Source organism: Fusarium coffeatum, assembly GCF_003316985.1.
Source record: "Fusarium coffeatum strain FIESC_28 chromosome Unknown BRIP53273_contig_241, whole genome shotgun sequence".
In the NCBI taxonomy this organism is placed as follows: domain Eukaryota; kingdom Fungi; phylum Ascomycota; class Sordariomycetes; order Hypocreales; family Nectriaceae; genus Fusarium; species Fusarium coffeatum.
Window position 1 is genome coordinate 171,389 of NW_022158033.1, and position 17,276 is coordinate 188,664.

The 17,276-nt window shown below is 50.3% G+C and overlaps 5 protein-coding genes across 5 annotated transcripts; 4 read left to right on the forward strand and 1 right to left on the reverse strand.

Annotated features, from left to right (window-relative positions):
• Nucleotides 1-257: 257 nt before the first annotated feature.
• FIESC28_09444 (uncharacterized protein) lies at nucleotides 258-912 on the forward strand (the record flags this gene model as incomplete). The annotated part of the gene is made up of 2 exons (XM_031163580.1): nucleotides 258-443; nucleotides 496-912. 2 exons carry the CDS (start codon nucleotides 258-260, stop codon nucleotides 910-912), a joined length of 603 nt encoding a protein of 200 aa, XP_031012393.1.
• A 409-nt stretch (nucleotides 913-1,321) lies between these two features.
• On the forward strand, nucleotides 1,322-1,825 carry FIESC28_09445 (uncharacterized protein; the record flags this gene model as incomplete). Its single annotated transcript, XM_031163581.1, has 1 exon — nucleotides 1,322-1,825. One exon carries the CDS (start codon nucleotides 1,322-1,324, stop codon nucleotides 1,823-1,825), a length of 504 nt encoding a protein of 167 aa, XP_031012394.1.
• A 1,465-nt stretch (nucleotides 1,826-3,290) lies between these two features.
• Nucleotides 3,291-4,154, forward strand: FIESC28_09446 (uncharacterized protein; the record flags this gene model as incomplete). Its single annotated transcript, XM_031163582.1, has 1 exon — nucleotides 3,291-4,154. One exon carries the CDS (start codon nucleotides 3,291-3,293, stop codon nucleotides 4,152-4,154), a length of 864 nt encoding a protein of 287 aa, XP_031012395.1.
• Nucleotides 4,155-5,350: 1,196 nt separating this feature from the next.
• Nucleotides 5,351-10,437, forward strand: FIESC28_09447 (uncharacterized protein; the record flags this gene model as incomplete). The annotated part of the gene is made up of 3 exons (XM_031163583.1): nucleotides 5,351-9,181; nucleotides 9,237-9,329; nucleotides 9,640-10,437. 3 exons carry the CDS (start codon nucleotides 5,351-5,353, stop codon nucleotides 10,435-10,437), a joined length of 4,722 nt encoding a protein of 1,573 aa, XP_031012396.1.
• A 266-nt stretch (nucleotides 10,438-10,703) lies between these two features.
• Nucleotides 10,704-12,746, reverse strand: FIESC28_09448 (uncharacterized protein; the record flags this gene model as incomplete). The annotated part of the gene is made up of 1 exon (XM_031163584.1): nucleotides 10,704-12,746. One exon carries the CDS (start codon nucleotides 12,744-12,746, stop codon nucleotides 10,704-10,706), a length of 2,043 nt encoding a protein of 680 aa, XP_031012397.1.
• Nucleotides 12,747-17,276: the final 4,530 nt, after the last annotated feature.

Consider the following 17,276-nt stretch of genomic DNA (forward strand, 5'->3'; position numbering starts at 1 on the left):
AGAAGTCAAGTATCAAGTCAAGGTGACGTAAAAAAATGGCATCCAATGCAGACCCTGGCCTTATGACGTTGTCACTCCCTCAGACTGAAATGGTGGTTGCAGGGATTATTATATTATCGTGTGGCTGGTGTAAGAAGAAACTGGGTCCTGATTCTACAAAGTGGACTCTCTACTCATGCAGCGAGTTTCTGCTGTCAAACAAACCATCACATACCTAATTTACAGCGCCGAAAAAAAAAACAAGAACAAGAGCAACCATGGTTATCGGATTACTCGCCATCGCGGCTATCCCGACCGTTACAGGCGTGGGTAACGCAGTGAGCGCCCAGAAGAGACAGAATGAGAGCATGAGCAAAGAACAGGAAAAGTTTCACTTGACGTATATGCTACGACAGAATGGAAGAATAGAAGAGGTTGGACAAGGAGTTTTGGTTGACAAGAAGGTGAGTTCCTATTCTCTTCGCGAAAGTCACTTCAAAACTGATCACCCTCAAGATGTATCTCAACCTCTCAGACGCACCAGTTCAAGGCTACAGATTCCTAGGATGGTTTTTCAAGTACCCAAGTGAAGAAGGACACCTGGGGCTGGTGAGCATGGTGTCTGACGACCCTCCAGCGCTGAACTGGATATTCGTGGACAAGGACACGCACATGGTGACCTTCGGTGGGAAGAAGGACACCATCGGCCACGTCATAGGACCCTGGGGCTGGACAGCAGATGAGAAATTCCTGACACTACAGGGCGACCATGATTCGTTTGTGGCGGTGCGAGACGACGAAGGGAAATGGTCTGTCTACTGGGACCCGGAGGGTGATATAGAGGATGAGATTGATGATGATGAGAGATGTCAGCCAGTTAGGCTTCGAAGAAGACCGCAGCTTGGCATGGAAAGCAGCTATGTTAAGAAGTGATTTACAGTAAAGTGTCGGTAATAATAAGAGAATAATGACCCAACTAATAAGAGAAGAGGCTGGGGCACAAGTCCGGGGCTGTCAAAATGCACTGTAGGTCTGGAGTTGGAGGGCAGTTGGAGGGCTGCAACAAGTAAGGTCATGGACAGGACATGGCTAAAGTGGGTAGGTCTGGGCAAGGGTATCTGACTGGATTCGCATCTCGATCATGACCTCATGGGGGTCCAAATCCTGTTATGAGGTTTCGAGTGCAGAAGGGTAGTCCAAACTTATATCACCTTGGCTACTCTAATTTCTAGACTCAATTTCTTAGTGACAGACAACCCACCACTTGTACTCAAACAGCTAATACATTTCAACTTAACTTGAATCTTTCTATCCTTTACCAGCCAGCGAATATCCATTCATCATGTCTTCTATGGAAAAGGATCGCGTCGAGTCTGACGACCAGACCATGTCCAGCGAGGAAGCTCCCCGACGAGAGAAGCGCAGCAAGAAGAAGAGCAGCAAGTCTTCCCGTCGTCAAGGCGGCGGCCAGCAGCAGCAGCAAGGCGGAGGTGGTTCAGGACCTCTGGACCAGCTCCCTCTCGCCGGTGACCTTGGTAACTCAGTCGGCGGCGTCACAGACGGAGTGACCAACACTCTGGGCGGCGTCACGGGTGGCCTTGGAGGTCTCACCGGTCAGTCGGGCGGCGGCGGTGGTGGTGATGCCGGCAAGGACACTCTCCGACTCCGTCTAGATCTCAACCTCGACATTGAGATTCAGCTCAAGGCTCGTATTCACGGTGACCTAGAACTCTCTCTACTGTACGTATTTCCTCCTCTCATTCTCCTTTATTTCCCCTCCAATCTGTGGCCGTTGTATCTTACTTGGCTTGCAAATCTCCAGAACGGGATAACCGCCGAGATATAACTCTTGTATATCTTGTTGAGAAGAAGCAGAGGCTAATAATTGCTTTGCGCTGTGCAGAAACTAAGAAGCTATGTTATGTATGTACATGCCGTACTACTACTGGCTTGCTTATCGTTTATATCTTGTTCATGTTCATGTCATGATGGTACCCATGTAATTGTTATGTTACCTACTGTTACTGCTACGACAGTAGTGGTAGCTTGATCAACAAACGGCGGCGCAACATGGTGTTTTATAAATAATGATGGTTTTTCTTTTATGTTTTGGGGGAAGGATAAATATACAACTGCTACTATACTATACTATGCGATACGATACTACTACAATCACATATCATTATTCTCGACAACATGAAGTCCACTCCTTGCAGAATTTCTATGATTCAAAAGTGACGAAAGTATCATATCATGACAAGCAAATGATACGACATTAGATCCATGGCATTCCAGGATCATGGATGGCGGTTCTAATTCCCGAAACTCTACTGTAGACTATACTGTAGCTCGGGCACGTCAGATTGCAGTAGAGACAAGCCACAAAACGAGAATGGAGAATGCCACGCAAGCCACCGTCACTTGTTGTTAGCTTCCACCCATTTCAAGTTTAGTGGCCAGTTTCAAAAAGCCGTTGTTACCAGCACCAGCACCAGGAACCAAGCTTTCAACTTAGTTTTACACCATTAGTCTTGGTCTAGACGGAGGGTTCCGTTAGAAGAAAAAAGCTTGGTCAAGGAGATAAAAAAAGAGGATGAGAAACAGGGACTCTGGTCTTCCCACCAATTAGAATGTCTAGCCAAACAATTGCCAGGGTTCAATGCCTTGTCTCATCTTGTTTACAATCCCTGCTAGTTTCTCTATTCACCCCGAAGTTCCCGCGATCGCGATGAGCGCTGACGATCAGAGATTGTCCTCTTTTTAGTTGCTGTAGAGTAGTATTCCAATTATGCGGCTCTCTGTCTCTGTAACACTTTAGCCATCAGTGTTGCGCGTTCATACAGTGGGAAGAGGCTCTAGACTCTCTAGGCCAGGGTGTAAAATAAGGGGACTCCTTTCCCCTCTCTTTTCTCATCTGGGTCGGGTCCTGTCAGTCGAGACTAGGCTTTTCCCTAGGCCCAAGACAGAAGCTAACCTTGGGCTCTGAGGACAAGCTAAACGAGGGTCGGGTTTTCCAAGTTTATGTATCTTATCTGTCGTCATGTCCCCGCACAATCCCATCCCATTCCATAGCTCGAGCCACACTCACAGCAGCCCAGCACACAGCCCAGCTCCTCACAGTGGCAGTGACTCTTACTCTCTCTAATTACCATCTCCATTCCCTCTAGAACTAGACCCGACCCCCAAGAGGAGAAGGTCCAGGTTCAGTCCCTGCCAGGATCAGCAACAGCCGCAGGAGTCGCCACAACAGAACCACCCACGCCTACAGTTACAGAGGCAGAGAGGAGAAAAGCACCAGCCTCACTATCAAAATGTCAAATCACTCATCCTCTACCCCTGGTGGCGATCCTTACCACAGCACTTACGAGGTCAACGTCCCAGTCCGCAACGGACGAACCTCATCACCAAAAGTTGAGAACCCAGAGATCCGCATCCCCAGGATAAAGCCAGTCTCGGATACCAGCAGTGGTGCCAGCACAGACCAGCAGAAGCAGCAGCAGCAAGAAGGAGGGGACTCTTCAGCTCACTCAACAATGCCTCAGCCACAAAACCAGGAACTCCAGAAACTAGCTGCTGGTCTTGAAGGCAAATACGTCGACGAGTTCGGCAACATCCTCGACTGGGATGGCACCGTCCTCGGTCGAGTACAGGGCGACCTACCTTCCATGGTAGGGCGACCAGTCACGGCAGACGGTCAAGTTCTCGACGAGGACGGTGAAGTGGCTGGTCAAGTATGCGACAACTACATTGAACCTGAGCCTCCAAAACTCAAGCCCCTGGCAGCAGGAGGACTCAAAGTCGATGATGAAGGCAACATCTATGATGACCAAGGAAACAAGATTGGCAAGCTCGACCAGCCGATAAAAGACGGAGCCGACAAAGTTTCCGAGAACAACAGCAGCATCAGCCCGAGACCTAGCGATCAAAAGCAGGGACAAGGTCAAGGTCAAAGTCAACAGGGCCAGGGTGGTGGAAATGCCGGCACCGCCAACGATGGCGCTCCTAAGCCGCCGAGGCCTGACGAGTTGTTCCTGGATGTCAAGTCGACGTACGATGGAATTCAGCTCACTATCAAGATTCCTACCGTATTCAACAGCACCATGATGCGAGAGACCAAGAGCAGCGGCAGCCAGACGACAGAGACAGCAGCTGGATCAAGTAGTGATAATCGATAAGTAATCTTTTTTGGCGCGTTTCACAATTGTCCGACCCATACCCATGTAAGTGACTATGTAAGTCAGTAAGCCAAGACCCGGTCCAACCAGCCCAATGCAAGTGCAGCCAGGCAAATCATATGAATCATATGCATCTATTCGTATGAGTGAAAGTGGCTCTCTCTTTCTCTCTCTTGTTCTTGTTACTCCTCACTCCTCTCATCATCCTTTCTTTCATTGTTCCGTTTCTAAACGCCCCTCCACCCCGTACCCTACCTGGCCTCGGAATAAGTAAACCTCATGGGGTAACCCCTCCCCGTTGATTTACATTCACGCTAGATTAGTTCATCATTCACTCATTCTCACCTTTTGATCGTGTACCTATTCCCACCTGCCCTTCTTGCAGCTAGGACTTACGCCACACATACAGTAGCTTACACTTGTACCTTGTTCCGACCTACATGCCTTCTACACGTGAAGTCCGCGCAACCATCTACATTTCCCATCTGCCAAAGCTGCACCAGTCCAGTTTTCCCATCTCGATCCAAACCTTGAATGTGCAAGATCGTCTGCAACTCTGCATCAAGTGTGGCATCCTCCACCCCGCAAGCCTGTTTTGCTTCCCAACCCGTTCCTCATTATCGTCGGGACGAGTCTGGACCAGGGAAGAGGGATTCAGGCAAGCAGCCTCATCCTTGTGGCTTGCACAGCTTGGGAGCTTCCCTTATTGCTTCTTGCGCGCCTAATCCATGCTGTGAGGAGCTCCTTATAACGTCATATAACAGCTCTCGCCACACCATCCCGCACCTCCAATCTCCATCATGACGTGTGGCTGTTGCAGCTTCTGTTCGACAACAGGTGCGGCGCAGGTAATCATAGGAGGATAGGCTGATACGGGTGGTGTTCACACTGACGTTGTGATTGCTAATTGACGTGATTGAAAGAAGCTGGAGTGGTTGCTGTAAAACTTGTTTTGCATGAGCTGTGTGTCGGTATAAGTAGTTGGAGCTGCGTGGTGGTTGCAGCTCTCAGTATCAATTCATCTCATAATTTGGCCAACTTACAAAAGCTAATAATCAACAACACTATACCTATTCCCAACTAACACAAGGATACCCCTCAAATCCATCTCTTATCTGAAAGATACCCTTTTGTTTTTATCTCGAAGGAGTTGAAGAAGAAGACGACCAATTTCTTTACACACCACCATTATCATCATGTCTGAGACTAAGGATCCCTCTTCCCAAGTTCAAGACACAACAAAAGATACTGCTTCTAACGAGCAGCAATCCGGTGCGTTTGGCAGTCCCCAGCGAAGTTTATCGCTTATCGTCCCCATTGCAGTCAACTATGACCAGTCAGTCCCTCGGAGTGGTGTTGTGAATGATTCCGGTGATATCCTGGACGACGCTGGCAAAACTGTTGGCAAGGTCGCCGACACCGATAACCTCAAGAACCTCGTAGGCAACACCGTTAACACCGCTGGCGAGGTTGTCGACTCCTCAGGCGATGTCCTCGGCAAGACTCTGCCCATAGGACAAGGAAAGCCCGAGGAGGACGAGGATTCTCACGACGAGGAGAAGAGCGAATACACAACCCAATCCAAGGACAAGAAGTCTGGCGGTTTGGGAGACGCAGTCGGCAGCGTTACTGGCGCTGTTGGAGACACCGTTGGAGGAGTCACAGGAGCTGTTGGCGACACAGCTAAGGGTGCCACCGACACCGTCGGTAACACTGTTGGCGGTCCAGCCAAGGACGCCACAGATGCTGTTGGCGATACTGCCAAGGGTGCTACCGACACCGTTGGCGACACAACCAAGGGTGCTACCGATGCTGCTGGCGGCCTTACTTCAGATGCTACATCACAAGCAACCGACACCAAGACACCCGCAGAAACCCCCAAGGCACCTGAGGTCAAGGACGAAGAGTCTGATGTCAAGTCCGAGGTTACAGACCAGAAGGACGACATCAAGCTTGAGGACCGCGAAGCACCTGCCGAGACTGACGACAAGCTCAATGAGGTCGCTCCCGAGTCCGAGGAGGCTAAGGAAGCCACCAAGGATGCTTCTGAGGAGGCCAAGGACATTCCCGAAGAGGCCAAGGAGGATGTCAAGTCCAAGGTCGACGAGCAAGACGCTCCCAAGCCTGAAGACGTTGAGGACAAGCTCCAGGAGAAGACTGAGGGTGCTAAGGACGAGGCTCAGTCTGAGGTTCCTGAGGGTGACGTTGCTAAGACTGAGGCTCCTGTCGACGAGGCCGACAAGTCTAAGGCCCCTGGAGATGACCTGAAGTCTGTTGCCCCTGGTGAGGAGGCTGCTGGCACCGATGAGGTCCAGGACAAGGCCGCCCAGGGCGAGGAAGCTGCTCAGGACAAGGTCGCTGAAGGCGAGCAGGCTGCTGAAGATCTCCCCGAAGACGCCAAGAGCAAGGCCGCTGAGGGCGAAGAAGCCACTGAAGGCAAGGTTGCCGAAGGCGAGGAAGTCGCTGGCGACGTCGCCGATGAGGCCAAGGACAAGGCCGCGGAGGGTGAGGAGGTCGCTGAGGACAAGGCTGCTGAAGGTGAGGAAGCTGCCAAGGAGCCTCTCGACTTCTCCCTCCTCAAGGGCACCACCGTCGACAAGGAGGGCAACCTCGTCAACTCCAAGGGTGACAAGATTGGCAAGGTTGTTGAAGGTGAGCTCAAGCAGCTCATCGGCCTCAGCTGCGACGACCAAGGTCAGATCTGGGACAAGACTGGCAAGCAGCTTGGCAAGGCCGAGCCCATCCCTGAGTGGGACCGTGAGCAGAAGGACTTCTCCATTCTCAAGGGCACTACTGTCGATAAGGAGGGTAACCTTGTGAACGACAAGGGCCACCTCATCGGACGTGTCATTGAGGGTGAGATCAAGCAGCTCATCGGTCTCTCTGCCGACGACCAAGGCACCATCTGGGACCGTACCGGCAAGCAAGTCGGTAAGGCCGAGCCTCTCCCTGAATGGGAGCGTGGTGAGCACAAGGATTACAGCATCCTGAAGGGTATGACTGTTGACAAGAACGGTATGCTTGTCAACGAGAAGGGTCACCTCTTCGGTAAGGTTGTCGAGGGCGAGATCAAGCAACTTATTGGTCTCTCTTCCGACGACCAGGGAACCATCTGGGACCGCACTGGTAAGGCCGCTGGTAAGGCTGAGCCCCTTCCCGAGTGGGAGCGCGGTGAGCAGAAGGACTTCTCTATCCTGAAGGGTGCTACTGTCGACAAGGAGGGTAACCTCAACAGCGAGAAGGGCGACACCATCGGTAAGGTCACTGAGGGCGAGATCAAGCAGCTCGTTGGCCTCAAGTCCGACGAGAACGGCAAGATCTGGCGAGACGGCAAGGTCGTCGGCCAGGCTGAGCCTCTTGCTGAGTGGGACCGCGTCCAGAAGAAGGACCGATCCATCCTCAAGGGTACCAAGGTCAACAAGGTCGGCAAGCTTGTCGACGCCAACGGTACCGTTCTCGGTAAGGTTGTCGAGGGTGACCTGAAGGAGCTCCTCGGCAAGCGCGCTGATGAGAACGGTGACATCTGGAACGACTCCGGAGAGGTCATCGGCAAGGGTGAGCCCGTCTCTGTCTCCGAGCGTGAGGAGAAGTCCTCCGCTCCCTTCGAGAACTTCCCTGGTGCTACCGTCGAGTCTGACGGCCGTGTCATGTACCAGGGCGAGCAAGTTGGTGAGGTTATTGAGGGTAACCCCAAGGAGCTCAAGGGCAGCGAGGTCGACGAGGATGGTGACATTCTCGACCGCCGTGGTAACACTGTCGGTAAGGCCAAGCGCTGGGAAGCTCCCGAGGCTGAGGAGGAGAAGCCCGTCGACAATTCTGCTCTCGCCGGCAAGCGTGTCAACAAGGCCGGTAACCTCGTCAGCGAGTCTGGTGAGATCTACGGTCGTGTCGTCGAGGGTGATGTCCAGAAGCTTGTCGGACGCATGTCTGACCGCGATGGAAACATCCGAAGCGAGTCTGGAGACATCATTGGCAAGGCCGAGCTTGTCTCTGAGGGCGAGCGTGGTGGCAAGAAGGATGGTCCTTTCGCCGAGCTCAAGAACTGCACCGTCTCCAAGGACGGTAAGGTTGTGAACCAGGCTGGCGAGACTGTTGGCCGACTTGTCAGTGGTGATGCTAAGGCTCTTGTCGGTCGCTCTGTTGATGACGATGGCGAGATCGTTGACTCCAACGGTAACGTCATTGGCAAGGCCGAGCGCTGGGAGGAACCTGAGAAGGAGAAGTCTCACAACCCTCTCGCTGGCCGCAAGGTGAACCGCGAGGGCAACGTTGTCGATGCTGATGGCAACATCATTGGCAAGCTCACCAGCGGTGAGATCGTCGACTGCCAGGGTAAGGAGGTTGACGAGGATGGTGACGTCTTCAACCAGAAGGGCACCGTTGTTGGCCATGTGACCCTTCTTGAGGATATCCCCAAGGAGGAGGAGGAGCCTGAGCCCGAGGGTGAGACTGAGGAGGAGCGCCTCAAGCGCGAGCAAGCTGAGGAGGAAATCAAGAACGAGAAGGACGAGGCTGAGAAGAACAAGAAGCTTGCTCAGCAGCTCTCCTACCAGATCGAGCAAACTCTTGAGCGCCTTCGACCCATCTGCAAGTCCATCAACGACAAGATCAGTGCTGCTGAGGCTCAGAAGCCTGAGGACCGTGATGAGGAGGAACTTGTCCGTCAGGTCAAGCCTCTGATTGAGGATGGTGGTAAGCTTCTCACCGAGACCAACGGTATTATCCGTGGTCTTGACCCTGATGGTCGCATTTCTCGCAACGCCAAGCAGAAGACTTCTGCGGGTGAGGCTACTCCTGAAGAGGCTCACCTCGCCAACCTTCTCAAGGAGCTCTCTACTGAGATCCAGACTTGTATCGATGAGAGCAAGCGCAAGCTTGAGGGTATGCCTCACGCCAAGAAGGAGATCAACCCTCTCTGGGGTCTCCTGGCTGAGCCTCTCGCCCAGATCGTTGCTGCCGTCGGTCTCTTGCTCAGCGGTGTCCTTGGACTCGTTGGCAAGATTCTCGGCCCCATCCTTGGCCCTCTGGTAAGTTTCAATCATTCATCTAATAATTTGATCATCTTGCTAACAATATCTCTAGCTGAATGGTCTTGGTCTTGGTGGCCTCCTTGACGGTCTTCTCGGTGGACTTGGTCTCAAGAAGATCCTCGGAAGCCTTGGTCTCGGTGACGTGGTTGGCACTGTCACCGGTAAAAAGAATTAAGGGAAGATTGATTGAGGGGATCCTATAATGAATTGTATCTTTGGGAATGTAATTATGTATTTTGCTTTTAGCTAGGAGTTTTGTTAGCTTTATGAATTACGAACAAGTTAGGCCAATAATGATGCTCTCTGAAATGAGGTGGAGTTTGTTTGTGATATGTCTGTTTGCGGCTTAGTAGGCCTGCTGCTGAGTCAGCGCCCAAATTTCCGAGTACAAATTTTCGACTTTTTCGTCCACAAGCTTCAAGCTTTTCATCTCATCAACAAACAACCATGACCAGCTTGCTTCTGGCGTGGCCTTTTTGAACGATGCAACGATGCGTCTCTTCCTCATTCGGCATGGAGAGACAGTCGACAACGTCGCAAACCTCTATGCCGGCTCACGCGACTCAGCCTTGACTGCCCATGGTGTTATGCAAGCTCAACGGCTAGCATCACACCTCACTGAGCATGTCACTATTGATCGCATCTTCTCGTCAAACCTCGGTCGCGCGGTTCATACTGCAAAGGCTATCATCGATGCGCAGAAATGTGCAGAGGATCTGAAATTGGTCCAGGTGCCGGAGCTGAGGGAGAAGGATTTTGGTACGGGCGAGGGCACCAAGATTGGGTTGACGATCAAGCATGAGGGCTCGGAGACTCCGCAAGCGATGAGAAAGAGGATCGATGCCTTCTTAAACGAGCATTTGCCTCGACTATACGAAGACTCGACCGTCTGTATCGTTGCTCACGGCATTATCCTCGGGACTTTCTACAAGGCCCTACGCGACAGGATTCCTTCCACGTCCGTCGGTCCCGACGCTGAACCAGAAGGTCGCTCAGGATCTGCTTTTGTGCGACCGGGCTGGAGCAACACCGGGTACCTAGAGGCAAACATCACGGCCGACGCATCCACAGATAAAAATGTGCAGATGCGCGTGGTCAAAATCAACAGCGTCGAACACCTCAAGGGTCTGAGAAAGACTCGAGGCGGAATTGGCAGCGCCAAGTTCGACGCCAAACAAAAGATGATGACCTCGTTCTTCAAGCCTACGTCGCGAAAGCGCAAAGCCGAAGACGAGGACATCGCTTCACAATAATGGTACGTTCAAACTTTTTTTTCTTAACTCAACACAACATCCCAAGCTTTATGATGAAGAAGCATTATACACAGACCTGTACCGAAAACACTATGTGGAAAAAATTTTGTCCAACCGCTGTCTGACAGCTTGTTCATAAACTCGTTTTTGTCGCCATAACTTTCTGGTAACACTAGCTAACCATGAACCAAATAGGTCTATTCCATTGCCGTAACATCAACCATGTTGGCTTTCATAGAATCATTACATATAATACATGCTATTCTCTAAACATCTGTGCTTGTCTCATCTACTCCCGTGAATACCTTGTACATTCGTCTACTCACAGCTTGTCCAACTGTGCGATCCGAATAGGCACCGTCTTTGTTAGCCATCTTCTTTACACCTTCCAGTCGTGTTGGCCCACGGGTCTCCAAGCCCTCAACCAACTTGCTGACTGTGTTGAACTCGTTGGCCACTCCGTACGCGATTGGCGCCGTGACTCTCACGATCTCCTGCAGCATACGAACGTAAGTGTCGTGTGTATCCTCACCTGTCTTGACCTGTCCGCTTTCCATGCAGAATCCTGCTCCCAGTGTTGCCTGGTCTCGCTGCTTCCGGTAGGGGATCGTCGAGATGTGCTGAGTGAAGGTCAAGATCTGTTCAGCCGTCTCCATCGGTATCATAGTGTGATGGATTAGAGCCTCATGCATGACCTGCAGCTGCAGAAGTGCATCTTCGATCTTCTCCTCTGGCACATATTCCTGGGCAGGTTTATTTCGGCGATTAGCAGCGGTGGTGGATTCTTGCGCGCGGACAGTAGAAGCAAATTGACGGTTGCGAAGGTTTCGGTTCTTGCGCATCCAAGGTGTGAGGCCCTCGATAAGGTAAACAATACGGTGTTCAGGGAAGTGTTTCTTCATCTTCTCGGCATGAGGAGAAACGCCATCATCCAATGCGATCTTGACAAATTCATCAGAATGCATAACAACGAGCGCATGCTTCTCATCTTGGAGGCGAAGAGGTATCGGCTCCCAGAGACCAAGATCATCGTTGTATCGACTGCGGACCTTTCTACGCCATTTGATCACGTTCTCGACCGGGCTGTCCCAAGTTGTGTACTGCACATCAAAGGGTTCGAGCATAGCCTGAAGTGCAGTCGTAACTGTGGAATTGAGACTTGAAGGGATGTCGACCATCATTTCTGGAGTCGAGATCTTCTTGTCTGTTCGCAGCTTATTGACCTCGGCCAGTGCTGCATTCCGTTGCTTCTCACGAAGTTTGGCTTCCTTCGCTTCTTGCTTCTCCCGCTTCTTCGCCTCTTTTTCAAGCTCTTTGGCAGCTGCCTTGGCTTCCTTTTCTCGTGTCTTATCGGCTGCCGATTGTTTGTTTGAGGCTGTCGGCTTCGCTCGAGATCTTGACCCTATGACTTCACTTTGCGAACGCTGAAGCTGTGATCGGCGTCGCATTTTGTTTACATCGAAAGATGAGATATCTGGCAAGTCGTCTTCGGACCCGTTCTCGCCATTCGAATCATCGTCGATATTAATGACGTCTCGTTTTTTCCGTGGTGGTGACGAGTCGAAGGAAAAGATCTCAGGTGCTGAGCTGGATATTGGATCCCATGTCGCATTCTTCTTGGGCAAAAGCTTCGGTGCAGGTCCGCGTGCGGGTGGAGAAGTTATAATGATGTCGGGCTCTTTCGATGTTGTTGGCGCTGACTGATGGGGAGAACTAGCGAAGGGGTCTGATGACTCGGTAGGCCTTGCCACTGTTCTCGATATTGGTTTCGCTACCAGTTTCGGTGGTGAGTGTCGCACTGGCGTTGGTGAACTTGCAAATGGGTCTGAATCTTCAGCCTCAATCGTCTGCTCTGTAGGTTTTGTACTTGCGTCGTTCGCAGGTCCCATCTGACTCGGTGAAAGGAACCCCGGAGAACTTGTGAGTTGGATAGAATCTTCCAACGGTTGCAGTCGCCCGTTCGTGTTCGTTCGTACTGGCGGTAGAATTGATCGAGATTCTGGCACCGGGGATGTGCGCTTGAGAGGCGGCTGTTGCGCTGGAGGAGGCAACAAGCACCGCCTCTTATTCGGGGTTTCATCGATTAGGATTGGCTCGTCTAGATCTATAGTTGTGTCGAAATCATCGGAAAGAAAAAGTGAACTTGATATTGGTAGATGCGCTACCGCAGTTGACTTTGTCGCATTGGTATTTTGGTACTGCTCTTTCGCGGGCGGAAGGGCAATATCCACTGGCAGTTGGGCAGATGGTGGTGGGTTAGAATGGTCCGGGGGACTCGAGGATATGAGGTCAATCACATCGGGCGCCATCTTTTCATATGCAATTGCCGTACAGACGAAAGTCGTAGGGGTATTGTTTGATGTCTTCGCTGTTGGTGGCGGGGCAATTTACCTTGCGCGATGCGACGCGACAGCCAGGTTTGTTCTCATGGACACGAAAAACGCCGAGTCACGTGAACAATGACTACCCTACACTTTGTCGATCCCTATCAACTTTCCATTCCAGATGATGCTCATTGTATTTGCTGTGATATTTCTTTGCTGAATCCGATGTATGAACAAGAAGAAGAAGAAGAGCATTCAATTCATTTTCTTACGCTTACTAGACTGGCCACTAGTACTCTGATCCCGATCGTTATGTGACAATGCAATCTTTTTATGCTCCGCGACTAACAGAAGTACATTGGGAAATTATTCCCTGGAATTATCTAGGCGTCAGGATTCTGAAGGAGTTCTTTGCTGAGAGCATAAGAGATGAAATGATTTGATGACATTACGGAAACTTAGGCTGGTTCTCAGGCCATTGATTTTTAACGTTCTAGGTCTTAAGGACATTTCTTCTGCTACTCAGTGACAGGGTCAGGAATGCATCAGTCTGTTCCAATGAAAGCTGTTTGGGATGTATAATGATCGTTCTTCACGTCCTTATCTATTCATTACCGACTGTACCTATATTAGATCGAGCTATAAACGCCGAGCCTCAATAGTGAGCCTGTGGTCTTATCAACGGCGTCGGATAGTCATATGTGCCCTCCAATTAGCTATGAAAGGTGCCTGTTAGCATAAAAAAAGTGTCGTCTTTCCCCATCATAAATCAGAATCCTCTTCCTTTAACAGAACTGATACCGATGTCTTCTTATACTTTCAGAATGCGAATGCTTTGATGATAGGATTCGCAACCCTTGCTAGGAATGCTACGTATAAGAGCAAGTAGTATACAAGTTTGCAATAAACAATCAAGGTTCTTTGAACTGTTTCGAAGCTAAGTAATTGGACTAAAACAAGTTATACTCCGTATATAACCTCCCTGTGTTACGTTACACTGCTATCACTTTCTATGAGCTCAATATCTGACAACTATACAAACTACCAAGGTACACGTTTATATTAGCACCTGGCACATATGAACACCCCCCTTGGAAAAACATGACTGGAGCACCTCCTATCACTCGAATCCTCCACGCTCGAGAGGATTACTACCTACCATCCATGGATGTCAAATGTGGATTATATCGCTCCGCCCGCCAAGGTAACGCACAGGCAAAGCCCTGTCAATATGATCACGCACGGCATATGTCAGAGCAAAACCCGTACAATGTCACATCGTCCGTTCGCGAAGTCTACATAGGGAAAAAGTTCCTTATTGAGAATTTGAATGCCTTCATTCCGCGCTTTGCTAGGATAAGACTGTGGACCTCGCTTACAAGCAACAAGCTACAGTAACATCGCGGCCGAGGTTTCAAATTTTAATGAGCTTCGGTGACTAACTATTATGAGAAAGTTTCTGAGCTGCTCAGACTATTTGCAAGACAAACAGAGTAACAAGATCCTCCGGACTTTTTAACCCAGTAGTGCTAGCCGGGACAGTCCTTGTGTTTAACAGATCAATGGGGCAAGTTAAGTTTCACATCGTAATGTCCGTTATTAGTGACAAACAAACGAGATACAATCCCTTGTCAGCATCGCCGTCACGTCATTCAGCTGGAACAGCAACGTGAACTGATCCTGACCGCTCGGAGACGTCAAGGAACCCCCCAGAGTCGTTGATTGGATAGTGGATATTGTGAGCTCGAGAGCGAAAAACTTGACTGTGATATTAGGAGAGACAAAATAATATAGTCAATCTATAACAGCTTGGACTACATAATTACCTGTTTATCATTTATCTGTTATGCTATGAAATCAGGTCTCAAGTTTTCTGCAACCCCTGGGTAAGCTACTAAACTATTGTGACTGATAACGGTCATTGGACGTCTTTTAAGTTCAACGAATGGGAGCAGACTGGCTCAAAGTTGGCCGTCGATTTTACCTGTCGATGCGTCGATGCACATTCCATGCAGGAACAGCTTTTCCCATGGTAGTAATGATGTCTTAGACAGATGGCCATGTGCTCGCGTTGATGTCTTGATTGGCACGGATAGGGTTTCCTTGGCAGTAAAGTCAACCTGTCAAGATAACATCAATGAATTACGCGTAACGGCGTCTTGCTGAGCCCGATATACCGAAATAGGGGCAACGTAAAAAGGAATAAACCACGACTTTTTACCTGCAACCAACTAAGAAAAACAAAAACCACAAACTCTCAAGGTATCATTGAAATAACGGCAGGGAGACATGGGCCTGAAACGAACCGTGGCCGAGGGGAGTTTAGCCCCCGCGATTTGCTTCGCGGGAGTCAAAAGACGGGCCAGACACGGACAGAAACCATGCCGGTCACAGTAACAGTTTCCACATTTTGCTTCTGATGTCGCGAGATGGTGCCATCCCGTGGGCCTTAATGAATGGAGGAGCGCCTGGGATTGCTCGCAATGAGAGCTTTTCAGGTCGTCCAGGGTGAACTTGTGACAGTTGAAGCCACTGTGACGAGACGGTCTCAGGTATCCGTACACTGGGAGACGAGATCGGTTAGACCCTAGATCTTCTTACAGGAGACGGGATGAAAGTCACGGGTTGGAAAGGAGATGGATACCTAGCCAATCGCGAGAGACTTGGATTCCGTGCCGTATAAAATATTGTTAGCCATCTTAACCAGCCGCCAGACCAACGTGATAATGAGCATGGGGCGGTTGCTGGTGCCATTCGTGTTGCATTGTCCGTACAGCGATCCATACGTGTTGATTTTTGTGGTAAAAGCGCTTGCATCCCTTAAGTAGTATCGAGATGCTGTGCAGAATAGTATGGTGGTATTGATTGACAATGGAGGTTGGATTTTATATGGTGGAGCGCTTTAACCGCCAGGTTGGTCGATATGGATGGACCATGACCAAGACCAAGTTAACAACGCATCAAAAGTTGGGGGTTCTTCATCTTGTTCTTGGTCAGCCAGCTCAAAACGAAGAAAACTCTGATTGAGCAAATGGCTGATTAATGAAAGATAATTAATTTCCTCCACCGTTTGAATCGTTAACGAAAGTTACCTTGAAACCGGTCTATCGTCTACCGTTCTTACACTGGTTTGATGATAAGCTCCGTGGCAACGCGAAGACAGTCCGCCGCTAGTGAGGAAATGTCCGCTTCGACTGGAATAAGGCCCAACCCCTAGTTTATGAAGGACAAAGATGAACTGGAAAGATCGGCTCGTAATATGAGAGAGCCACTAGGTACCATCAGGTGGCAGGTGGGATATCCGGGTGGTTGGTTGCTACAAAAAAAAGTTGGTAATGGTAAATAAGACCTGGGATCCAATGCCTTCCATTCCTTGGACTGTGCTGTTAGCGCACCATCACGTGGATCGGATACTGGCACAGAATGGGAATCATGAATCAGTAGATCGAATATCACATTTTAATAAGATGAGATGCTTGACTCTTGTGGCTTAACAATTCCCTCTAAATACTATCACCGAATATTATTCTGATGCTAAGGGTCCAAGCAGACAAATCGTCCAGAGGGTCCCTGCCCACTACTGGTTGCGCGGGCCAGGCACGAGGACCGGGGACGACCCAGTTAAAAGATGCAGCCCAACCAGTAGGCGCTATCTCCGTCACGATCTAACCATGACCATCCCTAGCGCTTCCCTAGCAATTCAGGGGTCAGGCAATCAGGTCCATCAGACGCGAGGTACCTGACAACGTTGCTTAAGCCGGCCCAGCGCTAATGTATCTCTAGTCCTTAGGGGCGGACTTGACAGCCCTCCATGCCCCTAACTGAGTTGAATGGAAGGATTGGAAGCTGCGAGTTCACTGAAGCCTCTTGCCCCTGGCCTTAGCCTCCCCTACTGTATGGGCTGTCTTGTCTGCCAGTCTTGCCAGTGTTGGTGGTGTGCTTGATTCCACTTGATGGCTGTTCCGTCCCTTTTTTAATTTTTCCTACTCTGTGCTTTTTTTTTATACTAAGTAGTCTACTCCTGAAGTGATCAAACGTCTCGTCCAACGTTGCAACTTTTCTAAACCTCCCCTCTCTCATTCATCTTTGCATTGCGGTCAACTTCTCCCACCGCTTCGTTAGTTTCTTCCTGCGTTGTTTCCTTCTATAGGCTCATCTTTTTTTCTACCTTAGCTTTCTACCCGACAAGCCCAGACCCCTCCTAGCGACCCATCGTCCCGCTCCACCGCTGGAACGTGGAATTGTCAATAAGCCCTCGACAACTGCGTCGCCCGATCGCCCGTCGTCGGTCGCTTGTTTAATTACGTTCCCCCTACACCCCTGGTCGGGATAAACACTCGACAACCGCCTCGTCCTCACTCGTTGAAACTTCTAAGAGTCCAGCTCGCCGCACGTGAGACCCTCTGGAACACTTCGTTCGCGACCCCCTCATCAACGACAACTTTCCGTGGCGCTGCGACCATCTATGACGTTCTGAAGGCCGACCGCTTTCTCCCTCAGCGGAAGACAAGACCT